The 17253-nt window shown below is 40.6% G+C and overlaps 1 protein-coding gene and 8 non-coding genes across 10 annotated transcripts; all 9 read left to right on the top strand.

Annotated features, from left to right (window-relative positions):
• Positions 1–548: 548 nt before the first annotated feature.
• LOC124014397 (tetratricopeptide repeat protein 31-like) lies at positions 549–9012 on the top strand. Of its 2 annotated transcripts, none has more exons than XM_046329311.1 (18): positions 549–745; positions 1049–1071; positions 1588–1645; positions 2164–2357; positions 2467–2547; positions 2668–2736; positions 2875–3051; positions 3723–3878; positions 4651–4705; positions 4884–4974; positions 5197–5338; positions 5631–5735; positions 5942–6032; positions 6153–6351; positions 6503–6577; positions 7041–7140; positions 7476–7588; positions 7827–9012. In XM_046329311.1, the coding sequence occupies exons 1-18, from the start codon at positions 697–699 to the stop codon at positions 7936–7938; spliced, it is 1890 nt and encodes a 629-aa protein (XP_046185267.1). In that variant the 5' UTR covers positions 549–696; the 3' UTR covers positions 7939–9012. The 2 variants fall into 2 exon arrangements, with proteins under 2 accessions (XP_046185267.1, XP_046185269.1); XM_046329313.1 differs by having other exon boundaries at positions 550–739.
• A 1033-nt stretch (positions 9013–10045) lies between these two features.
• trnar-ucu lies at positions 10046–10118 on the top strand. Its single transcript has one exon. It is a non-coding gene; the product is annotated as a tRNA-Arg (tRNA).
• Positions 10119–11634: 1516 nt separating this feature from the next.
• trnar-ucu lies at positions 11635–11707 on the top strand. The gene has a single exon. It is a non-coding gene; the product is annotated as a tRNA-Arg (tRNA).
• Positions 11708–12165: 458 nt separating this feature from the next.
• trnar-ucu lies at positions 12166–12238 on the top strand. Its single transcript has one exon. It is a non-coding gene; the product is annotated as a tRNA-Arg (tRNA).
• A 932-nt stretch (positions 12239–13170) lies between these two features.
• On the top strand, positions 13171–13243 carry trnar-ucu. Its single transcript has one exon. It is a non-coding gene; the product is annotated as a tRNA-Arg (tRNA).
• Positions 13244–14303: 1060 nt separating this feature from the next.
• On the top strand, positions 14304–14376 carry trnar-ucu. The gene has a single exon. It is a non-coding gene; the product is annotated as a tRNA-Arg (tRNA).
• An 825-nt stretch (positions 14377–15201) lies between these two features.
• Positions 15202–15274, top strand: trnar-ucu. Its single transcript has one exon. It is a non-coding gene; the product is annotated as a tRNA-Arg (tRNA).
• Positions 15275–16099: 825 nt separating this feature from the next.
• trnar-ucu lies at positions 16100–16172 on the top strand. The gene has a single exon. It is a non-coding gene; the product is annotated as a tRNA-Arg (tRNA).
• An 822-nt stretch (positions 16173–16994) lies between these two features.
• On the top strand, positions 16995–17067 carry trnar-ucu. The gene has a single exon. It is a non-coding gene; the product is annotated as a tRNA-Arg (tRNA).
• The last annotated feature ends 186 nt before the right edge of the window (positions 17068–17253 follow it).

Below are 17253 nucleotides of genomic sequence, written 5' to 3'. Positions count from 1 at the left end.
TTGGGAATAGACAAAAAGTGAGCCGAGGAATAAAATCGCTGTTTAGCTCCCTCACTGCGAATTGTCTTTTTCTCTCCCTTTTGGTCCAGTGGTTCAGATACGGTTCTTTTACCACCGGTGGCCTGGGTTTGATTCCCGCTCAGGGAATTACTTGATTTTGGGGAAACACTAGGCATAAGTCCAAAACGTGGTACAACTGCTGAAAAAGTTATACTCTTCTGAGTCAGCGACCTAATGACTTTTGCAATCTCGAGAACTCTCTGCTGCTCTACCAACATTCCTTTCATAGGTCAACAAGTGAAGATTTCTTCTCTCAGGGAAATATATTTTTTCGTCAAGCACATGTCAAGGTGCACTGCTGTCAAAAAGTTGGCGTAAACCACAAGAAAAAGTATAATCCTTTGAGCCGGATTTGAACCAGCGACCTAAGGATTACAGCAATTTCACCTACAGTCCTCCGCTCTACCAACATGCTCCAGGACAGTAGGAGGCGGCAATGCACCATAACGTTGGATGCCAACAGCAGATAAAAACCACAGAAGAAGAGACCGACATTTTTTTTCTTTAGGAGTAGAGTTCGTTCGACACAAAGGTGGGGGGAAAAAACGAGGCAAAACATTTCGATGGATAAGTCAGCGTCATTAAGCTAGCTAATTTTTAAATAATATATATATATATAGCTTGCTCTCATTCGACATGTCTGAAAGAAGACTCGCAAAGTTTTCAGAAGTGGAGCAGGGTAAAAGTACTCTTTTTTTTTCTCTCTTCCCAAACACCATCTATGTTTGACTCACGAGGTATCAGATGTTAGCTAACTCATAACTTTCTGTAAGTTAACTAGCTAGAAGTAGCTAACATTTAGACTTAACTATTTAGGTTTTTTTTGTGGTATAGCTGCGAACTCGTTAAGCAGTCGCAGGAAATAACTTCAATATCTCTTATCTTATGAACCTAAGCTAGCTGCTAACTATTAGCTAGTAACGTTAGCTAACATTACGTGTGTGTGCGTCCTGCTGACATTTTGTATATTTGTTCCCCCTGCTATTAGACCCCGGAGACATCCATAGGATTGTAAGTATCAAGCTGAATGTTTAGTTAGCACTTGTTGTAGGGATTACATTTGAATGTGTGCACTGGCGTTGTTTGAGACAAGGTGGGGGGAGAGACCAGTGTGAAGTGTAGTCTAAGGGTCACAGTCAACGTCATTTTTCACATTTCCTGGATCTGACATTAGGACTTGTATTTATCTATTTTGTATTTGCCTTTTCCAAAAATTACATTTGTTTTAAGCAAGTTCTCCGTTTGATTGGAAGGCCTACATTATGCTCAAATAGCCACAGTACTACTTGGCCATGTAAAACTAACTTAAAGCGGGTACAGCCTCAGTATTCCCAGTTAACGTGGATTTTGCACGGAATTCAATGTTCAACTTTTGCACTTAGCAAACCTGAAATATGTTCAGTGTTGGGGGGGAAAAAGGCAGGGAAACCAGGGAATTGATTTTAAAGTTCCCATAAAGTTGTGCAACCCTATCTAAGAGACACAAAAATGCATCTCTGTACTTACTTTCCTGCCTCTCTTTTTCAGCATGCCGTAATGGATTTTGTTAGAGGAAAGTCTCACGGGCTAAACATTGGATATCTTGGTAAGAACTGGTATTAAAAAGCAATGCCTAGTGCAGGGTTTCTCCAAACTCTGTCCTCAAACCCCAAGGGCTGCACGTTTTTTGTCCTAGCACTACATAGCTGATTCAAATAATAAACTAATCATCAAGCTTTGATTATTTGAGTCACTGTGTAGAGTTAGGGCGAAAACCTAAACGTGCACCACTATCGGTTCCAGAGGACCGAGTTTGGGAAACGCTGGCCTAGTGCTAGCACAGTATAAATGCAAATAACATCGATGATATGTTTATTTGCATTTTTATACCAAAATGACTTATCAGAATATGTATTAGATGAATAACATGTTTGTATCACGTCAGTCGCCTTGATTTAAAAAATAATAATAAATGTCACTGAACCTTGAAAGATCAAATTTATATCATATTTAAATCATATTTAAACTAGATGTGCCGGAAAAAAAATAGTTTGAATCTATGCTGTTCCCAATGTCTAGCTCTATTGTTTACTGTGAATGACAATTCCCATTCTTTTCACAAAGGTTTGGATTTTGTAACCCATGAATATTGCTCGGGTGGAGACTTTTATGACAGTGACTATGAAGATCACCATGGTAGAAAGTCATACTGTGGATTTTCCAGAAACTTCTTATCCAACTCAAGTTCTTCATACCAACCCACCTCTCTGCATTACAATCAACCACCTAAAGCAGCCTCTAAACCATCTCCAGATCATGTCAGTATTTTACAATCTACTGTTAATCTAATGGGAAAAAAGTATGGCTTTGATTGCTACAAAACCTTTGAATAATCTTGTATTCTATTTAAATGTCTTCGTTCTGCAGCCTGCCGTGAGAGCTCTTGAGGCGTTGAAAGAGTACCGAAAGAGCAAAGTCAAGGCTGAAAAGAAGAAGATTAAGAAAATTGTGAGGTTTGAGGTCAACTAGTCCCCCCCCATCTTACCCATACACGTCGGGAGGTTAGTGGGTTTAGGAAAGCTCAGACAATTTAAACAAAGTTCTACTTCATCAATTTCTGTCCTACAGAAACAAAAAGAAAGAAGACTGCTTGAGAAGTTGGAGAAAGAAAAACAGAACCCAGTGACAGAAGTCAAGGTGAGTGCTTTATCAACTCATTATATTTATTAAAAGCTAAAGCAATCACACCTGGGTTTATATATCAGTTTAAGCACGTCAATATAATTTAAATGTATGATTTTTCTCTCTTGACATGTGAATGTTGAATGTTCACAGCTTGAAGCAGAGAGTAAAGTAAATGAAAGTGAGTGTAACAAGACTAGTACCAGCACTGAAGGGGCTCTCGCTCAGGGCCTGCAGGACTTGTCTGTTACTGATAGCGGAGACAGCAGCGTAGAGTCCAGCGACGCCGGGGAGGAGAGTGAAGAGGAGAGCATACACAGTGACTCGGAGGTAACCAAACTAAAATGGTGCCTTTACATTTTGGTTACATGTGAATCATCGAGCTGCTCCACTGGGAGCGTAGCAGTAACAGGGGTTAGTGCTAAAAAAAAAATGTTTTTATGTATGTTTGTTAAAACAACCAAACTATAGCATTCCAGTAGCCTAAAACTGATATTTCTGATTCCTCCTCATTGTTTAAGTGAAAGAAGGATAATGTATGGCAGTCAAGAAAGTTGAGACTTTTCTGAGAATGTTTTGATGTCAACCAAAATGCAAAGAATTGCACTATGGATCCTTCTGCTTTATCCCTTATGTGTAGGTGAAAGGCAGCAAACATATGGCTTCTCCCCTATGCATAGGATACATTATCGGGAAAGTCATAGTAGTAACAGGAAATGCATGGGCTAAAACTAAACCCATTGTCCCGAGTTTAAGTCCAACTAATAACTAAGAACATATTTACTAAAATGGGACGAAGACTAAAAGTTATTTTAGTCATTAAGACTGAAACTATATCTAAAATAGCTGTCTAAATTTAACACCGGCGTAACAGAAGCAGCATGTCATTGTTGGTGTTTAACTGCTACTCCAGAAGCAAATAAAACACTTATCAAGTTTCTATTTTGGAGAAAAAGATACAGGTCTTTTTTGACCCTTTTCTTTCCCCCTATTTCCACCAGGAACTGCAGCTGGATATGACCAGCAGTTTTGTATCCAAGGCTGCTGCAATAGCAAAGCGTCAACTTGAACAGAAGCCTAGGCCAGAACGGAAGGAGAAAAAGAAAACCAGTCAACCGAAGGAGAAACCAAATAAAGAAATGAAAGATATACAAAAGGTGTGGTAATCTATTGAATGCTTAAGGTGTACATATACATACAGGAATACACTGTACAGTATTAAACATCTTGGAAATATATGGCACACCTTTATTGTATTTAACTAGGCAAGTCAGTTAAGAACGAATTCTTATTTTCAATGGCGGCCTAGGAACAGAACGACAGATTGTACCTTGTACCAGCTCAGGGGTTTGAACTTGCAACCTTCCGCTCTAACCACTAGTCTACGCTGTCGCCCCAATAAACCAGCGGTTAAATCTTGCTGTTGCTATCGGTAGTGTACGATGGACTCCCCCTTTCACTATGCAGCTGTTTTTCCCCAAATTACATATACGATTTCAACGAGAGATGGGTAAACAGTTATGAATATTGGCAGGGAGAAATGGAAATGCTGTATAACGTATCCTACTGATTGAGCAATTTCACAGCTGTCCTGTTTATTCACTCATTGTGCATTTCTATTGGCTATCAGAATGCATCACATGTCGCACTGCAGGAGCTCTGACAACATTTGGTTATGAGACTTTTCATTGTGTGGGGGGGTCATGATGTTGTCTGGAGAACATGGGGGGGGGGGGGGGTGGTGTGTATTTAATCTACTTCGTTACCCCAACCCCCGGTGACACTATGCTTCAAGATTAAAATACAATCCAGAATAATGATCTGCGACAAGTGAAATCGTAGAAATATCGTTCTGTCTATCATGCGGTGTATGCCCACTTTTTAAAGTATTCTGGATGTGTAAACTGTCTCTTGTTTATCCTTGCACAGAATTCTCCTGTACCCAACACTGAGGATATAGTTAAAAAGAGTACAGAGCTGGCTGGTGAGTTTCGCTTACTATATTATTATTATTATTAAACTATATTCATTATTTCAGAACATTTTGTCCAAATGTTGCAAAGGTGAGTATTCTAGACCAGAGTTGCTTGAAAGGAACACCCTAGAAGGGGGGGGGTACACTGATTTTGAATTTGGTAGCTTTTTTTTCTCTCTTTCCACAGTAATTGGTAATCAGTTTGCCAGCAGTGGACATTTTGACATGGCTGTTAAGTATTTTACGGATGCAATTAAGTACAACCCTGCAGAGTTTAGGTGAGAAACTACAATGATCTTGAAATGTCAAACTGTTCACCAATTATTTTGAATAAATGTGATTTTAAATGGTTTGCATAATTTTTTTTTTTTTTCTTTACAGTATTGATAGGCTCCTAGGCTGTGCCATCAACTAGGATAATTGATTTGGTTTAAATGACACCACTTTCTCAGGTTTTCAATGTGCTTTTACAACTAAAACAAACTGCTTTTGTGTTTCAGGCTGTTTGGCAACCGGTCCTTCTGTTATGAGAAGATCCAGGACTATGAGAAAGCCTTGGCTGATGCGGAGTTAGCCCTCAACATGAGTCCTGGCTGGGTCAAAGGCCTCTACAGAAAAGGCAGAGCTCTGGCAGGGTTGAAGGTAATGTCTGATGCCAGGGTCAGTTATGGAGCTTTGAACCATTATCCTCTCACTGGATGCCTTTCAAACTTGGATTATATTTTTGTAGAATTTCTATCGAGAACAAGAAATGTCAACTATCCCTTTTTTTGTAACCATGCCAACTTCCTGTCTTTTCGCCAATCGTGAATCGGTACATGAGCATGTGCCTCATGCACAGATGTTTGCGAATGCGTTTTATCTTATTGTTTACTATTCAGACTGAGAATCTTACATTTTAGCGTAGAGAGAATTTACAATAATTTCCCCACAGAGATACGATGAAGCCGCCCAGGCCTTAAAGGAAGTGCTGCGGTTGGACAGCTCCTGCGCCGATGCCGCCCAGGAACTTATGAGGGTCCAGATTACACAGCTAATGGTCAGCAACGTGATGATGCGGAGTTGACGGTTATCACACACCAACTGCATTAGGACAATTTTTATAAACATGGAAGGAGACTATTTTAGTCTCTTATGGGTTACTGAAGTAGAAACAATGTACAACTGGTTGGACTCAATAGTATTCAGATACCATTTGAAGGTGTTACATATTTCTGATGCAATGTTTTGTGGTCTTTGTTGCAGGGGTTTGGCTTTTCCCGGGAACAGTGCTCAAATGCCTTAATAATTCACGGGAATGTGGAGAAATCACTTGAGGCACTGTCCAAAATATCTGGTAAGAGCATCTGAAGGTTTCTCTTCTGTGGAGGTAGGCAACTTGACATATATATTGTTGGAGTTTAGAGTTATTTGAACTGAGAAACCTCAGACATTAAGGGACTTGTTCTTGTTTTAGGAATCCTCTATAATGGCAGTTATCCAACTGCAAGTGTTACCTATCCTGCCAAAGTGGACTGTGTCTACAGCACCTCTACAACATCAGAGTTCCCCTCAGCTGCAAAACCTCATCAGGCCCAGCATTCACAAAGCCTCCAGAACAGACCCAAGACCAACACCCCCATAAGGACCATGTCGGAAAACTTTCCTGTAGAAACGTAATTTTGATATCTACTGACTGTTTTTCCATTCCCAGTCCTTGACATGAAAATGTAGTATTAGAGATAGTCTGTTTTCATGTATATTGTTACTGGTTGTAATGTGTGTTTTTGGTAGGTGTAGCAATTTGATATTTGCTTTTACTTACAGTAAATTATACCCTATTTGGGTTGGAAACTTGGTCCCTTCAGCAACGGAGGCTATGATTATAGAGAGATTTGAGGGGTAAGTGAATGCACCACATATTTTAATTGAACTCTCAGGGAAGTGGGGCAGTAAGAAAGATCTCCTTTACACACCATTAATTTAGATATTGGGGCGGAAGTTAGCTTAGTGGTTAGAGCGTTGGGCCAGTAACCGAAAGGTTGCTGGATCGAATCCTCGAGCTGACGAGGTAAACATCTGTTCTGCCCCTGAACAAGGCAGTTAACCCACTGTTCCCTGGTAGGCTGTCATTGTAACTAAGAATTTGTTCCTAACTGACTTGCCTAGTTTTAAAAAATTTAAAAAATCTATACTGTGTTCTGCCACAGCCAATCACCTTACCCAGGTTTCCAAATTTTGTTTGACAACTATTCTTGAGTAGAAAACTAAGCTATGAATGAGGCACTCTTGAAAATATCCTTGTGTAATCAGTCCCCTGCTTGTTTGACTTCTGCATCTCTAATCAATGTCTCTTTCATTGCAGAGCTGGGAAAATCCATAGTATTAAGCTTCTGCGCTCCAGACGATGTGCTTTTGTTAACTACTTGGACCCAGACTGTTGTGAGATTGCTTTGACTTTTCATGTAAGTGTCTTTACAACATTCAGACTTGCACTAAAGGCCCATGGTCTTATGCGTGAGTGTCTGCCCATTTTGCTCTACTTTATTCTGTATGTTTTGAGTAACATGTTTGGTTTCACACACTATGTTCCCATAATTCCCCTCTATGATTATTGTAGGATGGGCTCTAAGGTCAGTCAGTCTCTGACCACCTCCTCCAATGCACTTAGAGGATTTTGAGGAAACAATGACAGAGAAGGCAAGGATTTGAGACTGCTAGTATAGTTTTCAGGCAGTCTTGGTCTTAATTGGATGTTGCGTGCAAGCCTCTGACCTCTTGGGAACTAATTGTCTTAAAGGGGATGGAGCTCAATGGGTCCAAGATCTTAGTGCGCTACCCCGACAGGAACCCAACAAACCTGGGCATAGCCAAGGACGCCCAGAAAGCTCACGACCTGCCTTCCCATAGCACGTACGTAGGATCTATTGGACAAATAGCGAAAGGGCAATATACAGTACTGTCCCTGGTTTTTGATCTTGAAATTATTTGCTTCCTGCTAGCAGTGTGTAGCCTATTGAAAATCATAAATTGTTGGCACAGTAAAAAACATTACTACAAAAGGTTGTGGTTGGGCCACACCATCCTTTGGGCTGGCATGCATTTATTGGCAGTTTATAGATTATATTTGTGACTTTTCTATCCTTTGTAGAAAGGAGTGCTTCTTCTGGAGGAACCTGGGCTGCAACAGGAGGCCAAACTGCCCCTACAGGCACATCCCAGAACACCATGGTGTTGACAAGGGGAAGACCTCTGCCCAGTGAACCCGTCAACTTCAACTGGCCCACAGTCAAAATCATGACTTAGCGCTGCTGAAGAGGCTACTCATTCGGGATTTTAGATGGTTCATATTATGCTTTGAAGCAGTGATTCCCAAACAGTACACACAATTTTGTATTGAGGCTATTTCCTAGCTGGAATTAAAAGTCTTTTTGGAGGCCAAAAATGTTTGGTTTTATGTACACGGTTTATTTTAAAGATGTAAATTGGTCAAGGAACTTAGGTGTTTTTAGAACAGACAATCTTGTTTGGCACCTTTTTTTCCCCCTACCCTGTCTACACCAAATGTTAGCTCTTGCTAAAGCCCACATAATATAATAAATATAATATATGCCATTTAGCAGATGCTTTTATCCAAAGCGACTTAGTCATGTGTGCATACATTCTACGTATGGGTGGTCCCGGGGATCGAACCCACTACCCTGGCGTTACAAGCGCCATGCTCTACCAACTGAGCTACAGAAGGATGGATCATATTAGAGAAATGTCACTAATGACATTGATTTATCATTGTAGTCGGTGATTTTCTATGTTGCCTGCTAATGATGAATGTTGGTCCACATAAACGTATGTTGGGATCGTGTCACAGCTAATAAGTCAAGTAATTCTGTGTTAATCATTAACTGGTACAAATCATTTCCTGACGCTTTATCTTATTTTTCTTCGTATTCCTGTAATTGCGGTCTTCTAGTCTCATAGTTTCAATGTAACTTCAACCCCCCCTCCCAAATAAATGGACTACTTTGCATCAACGTGGAAAACTGATTTCATTGGCATAATCTCGTCACTGTAGGGCATTTTTTTTTTAAAATCTAAATTTAATGACATGGTGATTTCACGTAGAATTTGTGCTGTTTGACAACTGATATCTGGTAAATCAAAACTAGCCATTGAACTGACATCTGTGCCCAGTGGCTAGTAGTTTCAAATGTTATATTTTTCTTTTGTACTGATCAGTAAACCTGGCGGTCTATGGTGAAAATGTAACATTACAAAAAAAATCTTCATTTGAACGTCTTCGGTTGAATTGGTTCAATAAAATACATCTCGCTTGGTAATTTCTTTCAATTTATATTTCTGAAAATATTAAAGTTGTCATGCATTTACTCTTGTGACTTTAACATGTCTTTATGACAGTACAATCACCTATCTGTCCTATAACATCAGAGGTGCTTCATGGTTTGTACGGATGTTAACCGTGGTAAGAGCTTGACAAGACACTTTGCAGAAGGAAGAACGCTAACGAGCAATGGAATTGTACTCTGGCAAATCAACCAGTAGGTGGCAGCACAGGCTTGGCATCCACAGGAGGGAATACTGAGGAAATTGATCAATTTACTGCATGATTCTAGATTTTGTGGTAACCATTTTTAACCAACTGATGTGATGTCACTAACCCATACGAGTCTTTGGGGGGGGGGGGGGGGATTGTGGGTTAAAGTACCATCTGGGGTGGATGAATGCAAATTCCTGTGGAGGAATAGAGATCAGCACATAACAGAGTTTGATGGATTGGAGCTTTCCGATAAATTTATTAGAGATGAAGATTTAACGGATAAAAAATGAGAATTTCATGGGCATGTCTCTGTGCCCTCCGAAATGCCATTTTTTTTTACAACTGCTTCTATCAGTTCGTATAGGTCATGCTGATCACACATTTCCATGCCCTCCGTGATTCTATTTTTATTACTACTTCTATCAATCCATATAGGTCGTGCTGATCACAGAGTGCCACAGTGGCTTAAGACACTGATCTCCTAATCCATGTATTGTGAATTCAAGTATTGTTTTGGGGTACCTGAAAGTGGAGTGATGTAGTGGAAGTGTGCCTGGCAGTTAACCCAGTGATTTATGGATCGAAACCATCCTCTGCTATTCAGTTTGCTTTTAGCAATGAAGTGCAAACAGAAATATTAAACCATAATTTCATGGGCATGTCTCAGTGCCCTCCGTGATTATTTTTTGACTGCTTCTGTCAGTTTGTACAGGTCATGCTGATTACAGAAGCGAAGCGGAAGCGTGGTGTCTACTTTAACCACGTGTACGATCGGTCAAAACCACTCTCTGCTATCCGCTTCATTTTAAGCAAGTACCCTAGTGGCCTAATGGATAAGGCACTGGCCTTCTAAGCCAGGGATTGTGGGTTCGAGTCCCATCTGGGGTGTATGAATGCAAATTCCTACATAGGATCAGAGATGAGCACATAACACAGAGTTTGATGGATTGAAGTTTTCAGATTCAATTTTAGAAATGAAGATTTAACAGGGATAAAAAAGGAGAAATTCATGGGCATGTTGCTGTGCCCTCCGAAATGTTTTTTTTTTTACAACTGTGATAGAGGAATTCTAAATTCCTGTATGTTTTATTGCCAAAACCAATTCGCACTCATTTCTAATTCATTAATGAGTTGTAAGTTCATTAATTATGCATGAAGTAGATTGAGACCAGTCTTAAAAGCCAAAGGTAACAGCGTTTATTTCAAGAGAGTACTAAACGCATACACATATTTCCACAGGTTATAAACTGAAAATGACGTCGGCGTTTTCCAAACGTTCCATTTACAAGTAGAGGGGCCCTCTAGCTCTCGAGCCATCGCGTTATCAGCACAAAGTCAAGGCCAGTCAGTATAAATCAACATTCTAGACAATCTGGAGATGGGCTGTTCCCACCACCTGGAGATTTGTACAACTGAATGAACTAAGGAACAGACCTTCATTGTTACTAAACTCCTGACTACATTATATACAATTGGGAAAGGGAGCAAGAGAGAAGATTTGATAGATTGAATCTTTCCGATTCAATTTCAGAAATGAAGATTTAACAGGGATAAAAAAGGAGAATTTCATGGGCATGTTGTTGTGCCCTCCAAAATGCATTTTTTTTTACAACTGCTTCTATCAGTTCGTATAGGTCATGCTGATCACACATTTCCACAGTGACTTAAGACACTGACTGCCTAAACCATTTATTGTGAGTTCAAGTATTGTATTGGGGTACCTGAAAGTGGAGAGATGAAGTGGAAGAGTGCAGGGCAGTAAACCAAGTGATTTAGGGAACGAAACCATCCTCTGCTATCCAGTTTACTTTTAGCAATGAAGTGCAAACAGAAGAGAAGAGCTGGGCACATAACACAGAGGTTGATGGATCGAAGCTATCCAATTCTACTTTTAGAAATGAAGTGGAAACAGGGATTTTTTTTTTTAATTGGAAAATTTCATGTGCATGTCTCTGTGCCCTCCGTGATTCTTTTTTTTATTACTGCTTCTATCAATCCATATAGGTCATGCTGATCACAGAGTGCCACAGTGGCTTAAGACACTGATCTCCTAATCCATGTATTGTGAATTCAAGTATTGTTTTGGGGTACCTGAAAGTGGAGTGATGTAGTGGAAGTGTGCCTGGCAGTTAACCCAGTGATTTATGGATCGAAACCATCCTCTGCTATTCAGTTTGCTTTTAGCAATGAAGTGCAAACAGAAATATTAAACTAATGGATAAGGCACTGGCCTTCATATTCATGGGCATGTCTCAGTGCCCTCCGTGATTATTTTTTGACTGCTTCTGTCAGTTTGTACAGGTCATGCTGATTTCAGAAGCGAAGCGGAAGCGTGATGTCTACTTTAACCACGTGTACGATCGGTCAAAATCACTCTCTGCTATCCGGTTCATTTTCAGCAAGAACCTCAGTGGCCTAATGGATAAGGCACTGGCCTTCTAAGCCAGGGATTGTGGGTTCGAGTCCCATCTGGGGTGTATGAATGCAAATTCCTACATAGGATCAGAGATGAGCACATAACACAGAGTTTGATGGATTGAAGTTTTCAGATTCAATTTTAGAAATTAAGATTTAACAGGGATAAAAAAGGAGAATTTCATGGGCATGTTGCTGTGCCCTCTGAAATCCATTTTTTTTTACAACTGCTTCTATCAGTTCGTATAGGTCATGCTGATCACACATTTCCACAGTGACTTAAGACACTGATCTCCTAATCCATCTATTGAGAATTCAAGTATTGTTTTGATGTCCCTGAAAGTGGAGTGATGAAGTGGAAGTGTGTCTCAGTGCCCTCCGTGATTATTTTTTGACTGCTTCTGTCAGTTTGTACAGGTCATGCTGATGACAGAAGCTAAGCGGAAGCGTGATGTAAAATTTAACCACGTGTACAATCGGTCAAAACCACTCTCTGCTATCCGCTTCAATTTCAGCAAGTACCCCAGTGGCCTAATGGATAAGGCACTGGCCTTCTAAGCCAGGGATTGTGGGTTCGAGTCCCATCTGGGGTGTATGAATGCAAATTCCTGCATAGGATCAGAGATGAGCACATAACACAGAGTTTGATGGATTGAAGTTTTCAGATTCAATTTTAGAAATGAAGATTTAACAGGGATAAAAAAGGAGAAATTCATGGGCATGTTGCTGTGCCCTCCGAAATACATTATTTTTTACAACTGCTTCTATCAGTTCGTATAGGTCATGCTGATCACACATTTCCACAGTGACTTAAGACACTGACCGCCTAATCCATTTATTGTGAATTCAAGTATTGTATTGGAGTCCCTGAAAGTGGATGGATGAAGTGGAAGTGTGCAGGGCAGTTAACCAATTGATTTAGGGATGGAAACCATCCTCTACTATCCAGTTTGCTTTTAGCAATGAAGTGCAAACAGAAGAGAAGAGCTGGGGACATAACACAGAGGTTGATGGATCGAAGCTATCCAATTCTACTTTTAGAAATGAAGTGTAAACAGGGATTTTTTTTTTAATTGGAAAATTTCATGTGCATGTCTCTGTGCCCTCCGTGATTCTTTTTTTATTACTGCATCTATCAATCCATATAGGTCATGCTGATCACAGAGTGCCACAGTGGCTTAAGAGACTGATCTCCTAATCCATCTATTGAGAATTCAAGTATTGTTTTGGGGTACCTGAAAGTGGAGTGATGTAGTGGAAGTGTGCCTGGCAGTTAACCCAGTGATTTATGGATCGAAACCATCCTCTGCTATTCACTTTGCTTTTAGCAATGAAGTGCAAACAGAAATATTAAACCATAATTTCATGGGCATGTCTCAGTGCCCTCCGTGATTATTTTTTGACTGCTTCTGTCAGTTTGTACAGGTCATGCTGATTTCAGAAGCGAAGCGGAAGCGTGTCTACTTTAACCACGTGTACGATCGGTCAAAATCACTCTCTGCTATCCGGTTCATTTTCAGCAAGAACCTCAGTGGCCTAATGGATAAGGCACTGGCCTTCTAAGCCAGGGATTGTGGGTTCGAGTCCCATCTGTGGTGAATAAATGCAAATTCCTACGGAGGAAGAGAGATAAGCACATAACACAGAGTTTGATGGATTCCAGTTTTCAGATTCAATTTTAGAAATGAAGATTTAACAGGGATAAAAAAGGAGAAATTCATGGGCATGTTGTTGTGCCCTCCGAAATGCTTTTTTTTTCAACTGCTTCTATCAGTTCGTATAGGTCATGCTGATCATGTCATGTTTTGTCTTATATTGTCTTGTCATTTTGCTTTTCCTTCTGTTCGTTTTCCCCCTGCTGGTCTTTTTAGGTTCGTAAACCCCTTTTTCTCCTCCTCTCTCTCTCTCTTCTCTCTATCGTGCCGTTCCTGCTCCCAGCTGTTCCTATTCCCCTAATCAATCATTTAGTCTTCCCACACCTGTTCCATATCTTTTCCCCTGATTAGAGTCCCTATTTCTCCCCTTGTTTTCCGTTTCTGTCCTGTCGGATCCTTGTCTATTGTTCACCGTGCTGTGTCTTTGTATCGCCCTGTCGGTCGTGTTTCCCTCAGATGCTGCGTGGCTTAAGCAGGTGTCTGAGTCTGCTACGGTCAAGTGCCTTCCCGAGGCAACCTGCAGTTTATTATCGAGTCTCCAGTCATTTCTCGTGATTACGAGTGATATTGTTTTTATGCTTTATTTACCGCTCCGATTTGTCTAGGAGTATTGCTATTTCCTTAAACTGGATTAAAGACTCTGTTTTCGCCAAGTCGCTTTTGGGTCCTCATTCACCTGCATAACAGATCACACATTTCCACAGTGTCTTAAGACAGTGACCGCCTAATCCATTTATTGTGAGTTCAAGTATTGTATTGGGGTACCTGAAAGTGGAGAGATGAAGTGGAAGATTGCAGGGCAGTAAACCAAGTGATTTAGAAATATTAAACCATAATTTCATGGGCATGTCTCAGTGCCCTCCGTGATTATTTTTTGACTGCTTCTGTCAGTTTGTACAGGTCATGCTGATTACAGAAGTGAAGCTGAAGCGTGGTGTCTACTTTAACCACGTGTACGATCGTTCGAAAACACTCTCTGCTATCCAGTTCTTTTAAAGAAAGTGCCCCAGTGGCCTAATGGATAAGGCACTGGCCTTCTAAGCCAGGGATTGTGGGTTTGAGTCCCATCTGAGGTGGATGAATCCAAATTCCTACATAGGCAGAGAGATCAGCACATAACACAGAGTTTGATGGATTGAAACTTTCCGATTCAATTTTTAGAAATTAAGATTTAACAGGGATTAAAAAGGAGAATTTCATGGGCATGTTTCTGTGCCCTCCGAAATGCAATTTTCTTTACAACTGCTTCTATCAGTTCGTATAGGTCATGCTGATCACACATTTCCACAGTGGCTTAAGACAGTGACCGCCTAATCCATTTATTGTGAGTTCAAGTATTGTATTGGGGTACCTGAAAGTGGAGGGATGAAGTGGAAGAGTGCAGGGCAGTAAACCAAGTGATTTAGGGGTTGAAACCATCCTCTGCTATCCAGTTTGCTTTTAGCAATGAAGTGCAAACAGAAGAGAAGAGCTGGGCACATAACACAGAGGTTGATGGATCGAAGCTATCCAATTCTACTTTTAGAAATGAAGTGGAAACAGGGAATTTTTTAAATTGGAGAATTTCATGTGCATGTCTCTGTGCCCTCCGTGATTCTTTTTTTATTACTGCTTCTATCAATCCATATTGGTCATGCTGATCACAGAGAGACACAGTGGCTTAAGACACTGATCTCCTAATCCATCTATTGAGAATTCAAGTATTGTTTTGATGTACCTGAAAGTGGAGTGATGAAGTGGAAGTGTGTCTCAGTGCCGTCCGTGATTATTTTTTGACTGCTTCTGTCAGTTTGTACAGGTCATGCTGATTACAGAAGCGAAGCGGAAGCGTGATGTCTACTTTAACCACGTGTACGATCGGTCAAAACCACTCTCTGCTATCCGCTTCATTTTCAGCAAGTACCCCAGTGGCCTAATGGATAAGGCACTGGCCTTCTAAGCCAGGGATTGTGGGTTCGAGTCCCATCTGGGGTGTATGAATGAAAATTCCTATGGAGGAAGAGAGATCAGCACATAACACAGAGTTTGATGGATTGAAGTTTTCCGATTCAATTTTAGAAATGAAGATTTAACAGGGATAAAAAAGGAGAATTTCATGGGCATGTTGTTGTGCCCTCCGAAATGTTTTTTTTTTTTCAACTGCTTCTATCAGTTCGTATAGGTCATGCTGATCACACATTTCCACAGTGGCTTAAGACAGTGACCGCCTAATCCATTTATTGTGAGTTCAAGTATTGTATTGGGGTACCTGAAAGTGGAGAGATGAAGTGGAAGATTGCAGGGCAGTAAACCAAGTGATTTAGGGATCGAAACCATCCTCTGCTATCCAGTTTGCTTTTAGCAATGAAGTGCAAACAGAAGAGAAGAGCTGGGCACATATCACAGAGGTTGATGGATCGAAGCTATCCAATTCTACTTTTAGAAATGAAGTGGAAACAGGGAATTTTTTTAAATTGGAGAATTTCATGTGCATGTCTCTGTGCCCTCCGTGATTTTTTTTTTATTACTGCTTCTATCAATCCATATAGGTCATGCTGATCACAGAGTGCCACAGTGGCTTAAGACACTGATCTCCTAATCCATCTATTGAGAATTCAAGTATTGTTTTGATGTACCTGAAAGTGGAGTGATGAAGTGGAAGTGTGTCTCAGTGCCCTCCGTGATTATTTTTTGACTGCTTCTGTCAGTTTGTACAGGTCATGCTGATTACAGAAGCGAAGCGGAAGCGTGATGTCTACTTTAACCACGTGTACGATCGGTCAAAACCACTCTCTGCTATCCTGTTCATTTTCAGCAAGTACCCCAGTGGCCTAATGGATAAGGCACTGGCCTTCTAAGCCAGGGATTGTGGGTTCGAGTCCCATCTGGGGTGTATGAATGAAAATTCCTATGGAGGAAGAGAGATCAGCACATAACACAGAGTTTGATGGATTGAAGTTTTCCGATTCAATTTTAGAAATGAAGATTTAACAGGGATAAAAAAGGAGAATTTCATGGGCATGTTGCTCTGCCTTCCGAAATGCTTTTTTTTACAACGGCTTCTATCAGTTCGTATAGGTCATGCTGATCACACATTTCCACAGTGGCTTAAGACACTGACCGCCTAATCCATTTATTGTGAGTTCAAGTGTTGTATTGGGGTACCTGAAAGTGGAGGGATGAAGTGGAAGAGTGCAGGGCAGTAAACCAAGTGATTTAGGGATCGAAACCATCCTCTGCTATCCAGTTTGCTTTTAGCAATGAAGTGCAAATAGAAGAGAAGAGCTGGGCACATAACACAGAGGTTGATGGATCGAAGCTATCCAATTCTACTTTTAGAAATGAAGTGGAAACAGGGAATTTTTTAAATTGGAGAATTTCATGTGCATGTCTCTGTGCCCTCCGTGATTCTTTTTTTATTACTGCTTCTATCAATCCATATAGGTCATTCTGATCACAGAGTGCCACAGTGGCTTAAGACACTGATCTCCTAATCCATCTATTGAGAATTCAAGTATTGTTTTGATGTACCTGAAAGTGGAGTGATGAAGTGGAAGTGTGTCTCAGTGCCCTCCGTGATTATTTTTTGACTGCTTCTGTCAGTTTGTACAGGTCATGCTGATTACAGAAGCGAAGCGGAAGCGTGATGTCTACTTTAACCACGTGTACGATCGGTCAAAATCACTCTCTGCTATCCTGTTCATTTTCAGCATGTACCCCAGTGGCCTAATGGATAAGGCACTGGCCTTCTAAGCCAGGGATTGTGGGTTCGAGTCCCATCCGGGGTGTATGAATGCAAATTCCTACGGACGAAGAGAGATCAGCACATAACACAGAGTTTGATGGATTGAAGTTTTCCGATTCAGTTTTGAAATGAAGATTTAACAGGGATAAAAAAGGAGAATTTCATGGGCATGTTGCTCTGCCTTCCGAAATGCTTTTTTTTTACAACGGCTTCTATCAGTTCGTATAGA

The sequence above is a fragment of the Oncorhynchus gorbuscha genome, linkage group LG25 (genome assembly GCF_021184085.1).
Source record: "Oncorhynchus gorbuscha isolate QuinsamMale2020 ecotype Even-year linkage group LG25, OgorEven_v1.0, whole genome shotgun sequence".
NCBI classification, from domain to species: domain Eukaryota; kingdom Metazoa; phylum Chordata; class Actinopteri; order Salmoniformes; family Salmonidae; genus Oncorhynchus; species Oncorhynchus gorbuscha.
This window is presented reverse-complemented; position numbering and strand designations above follow the sequence as displayed.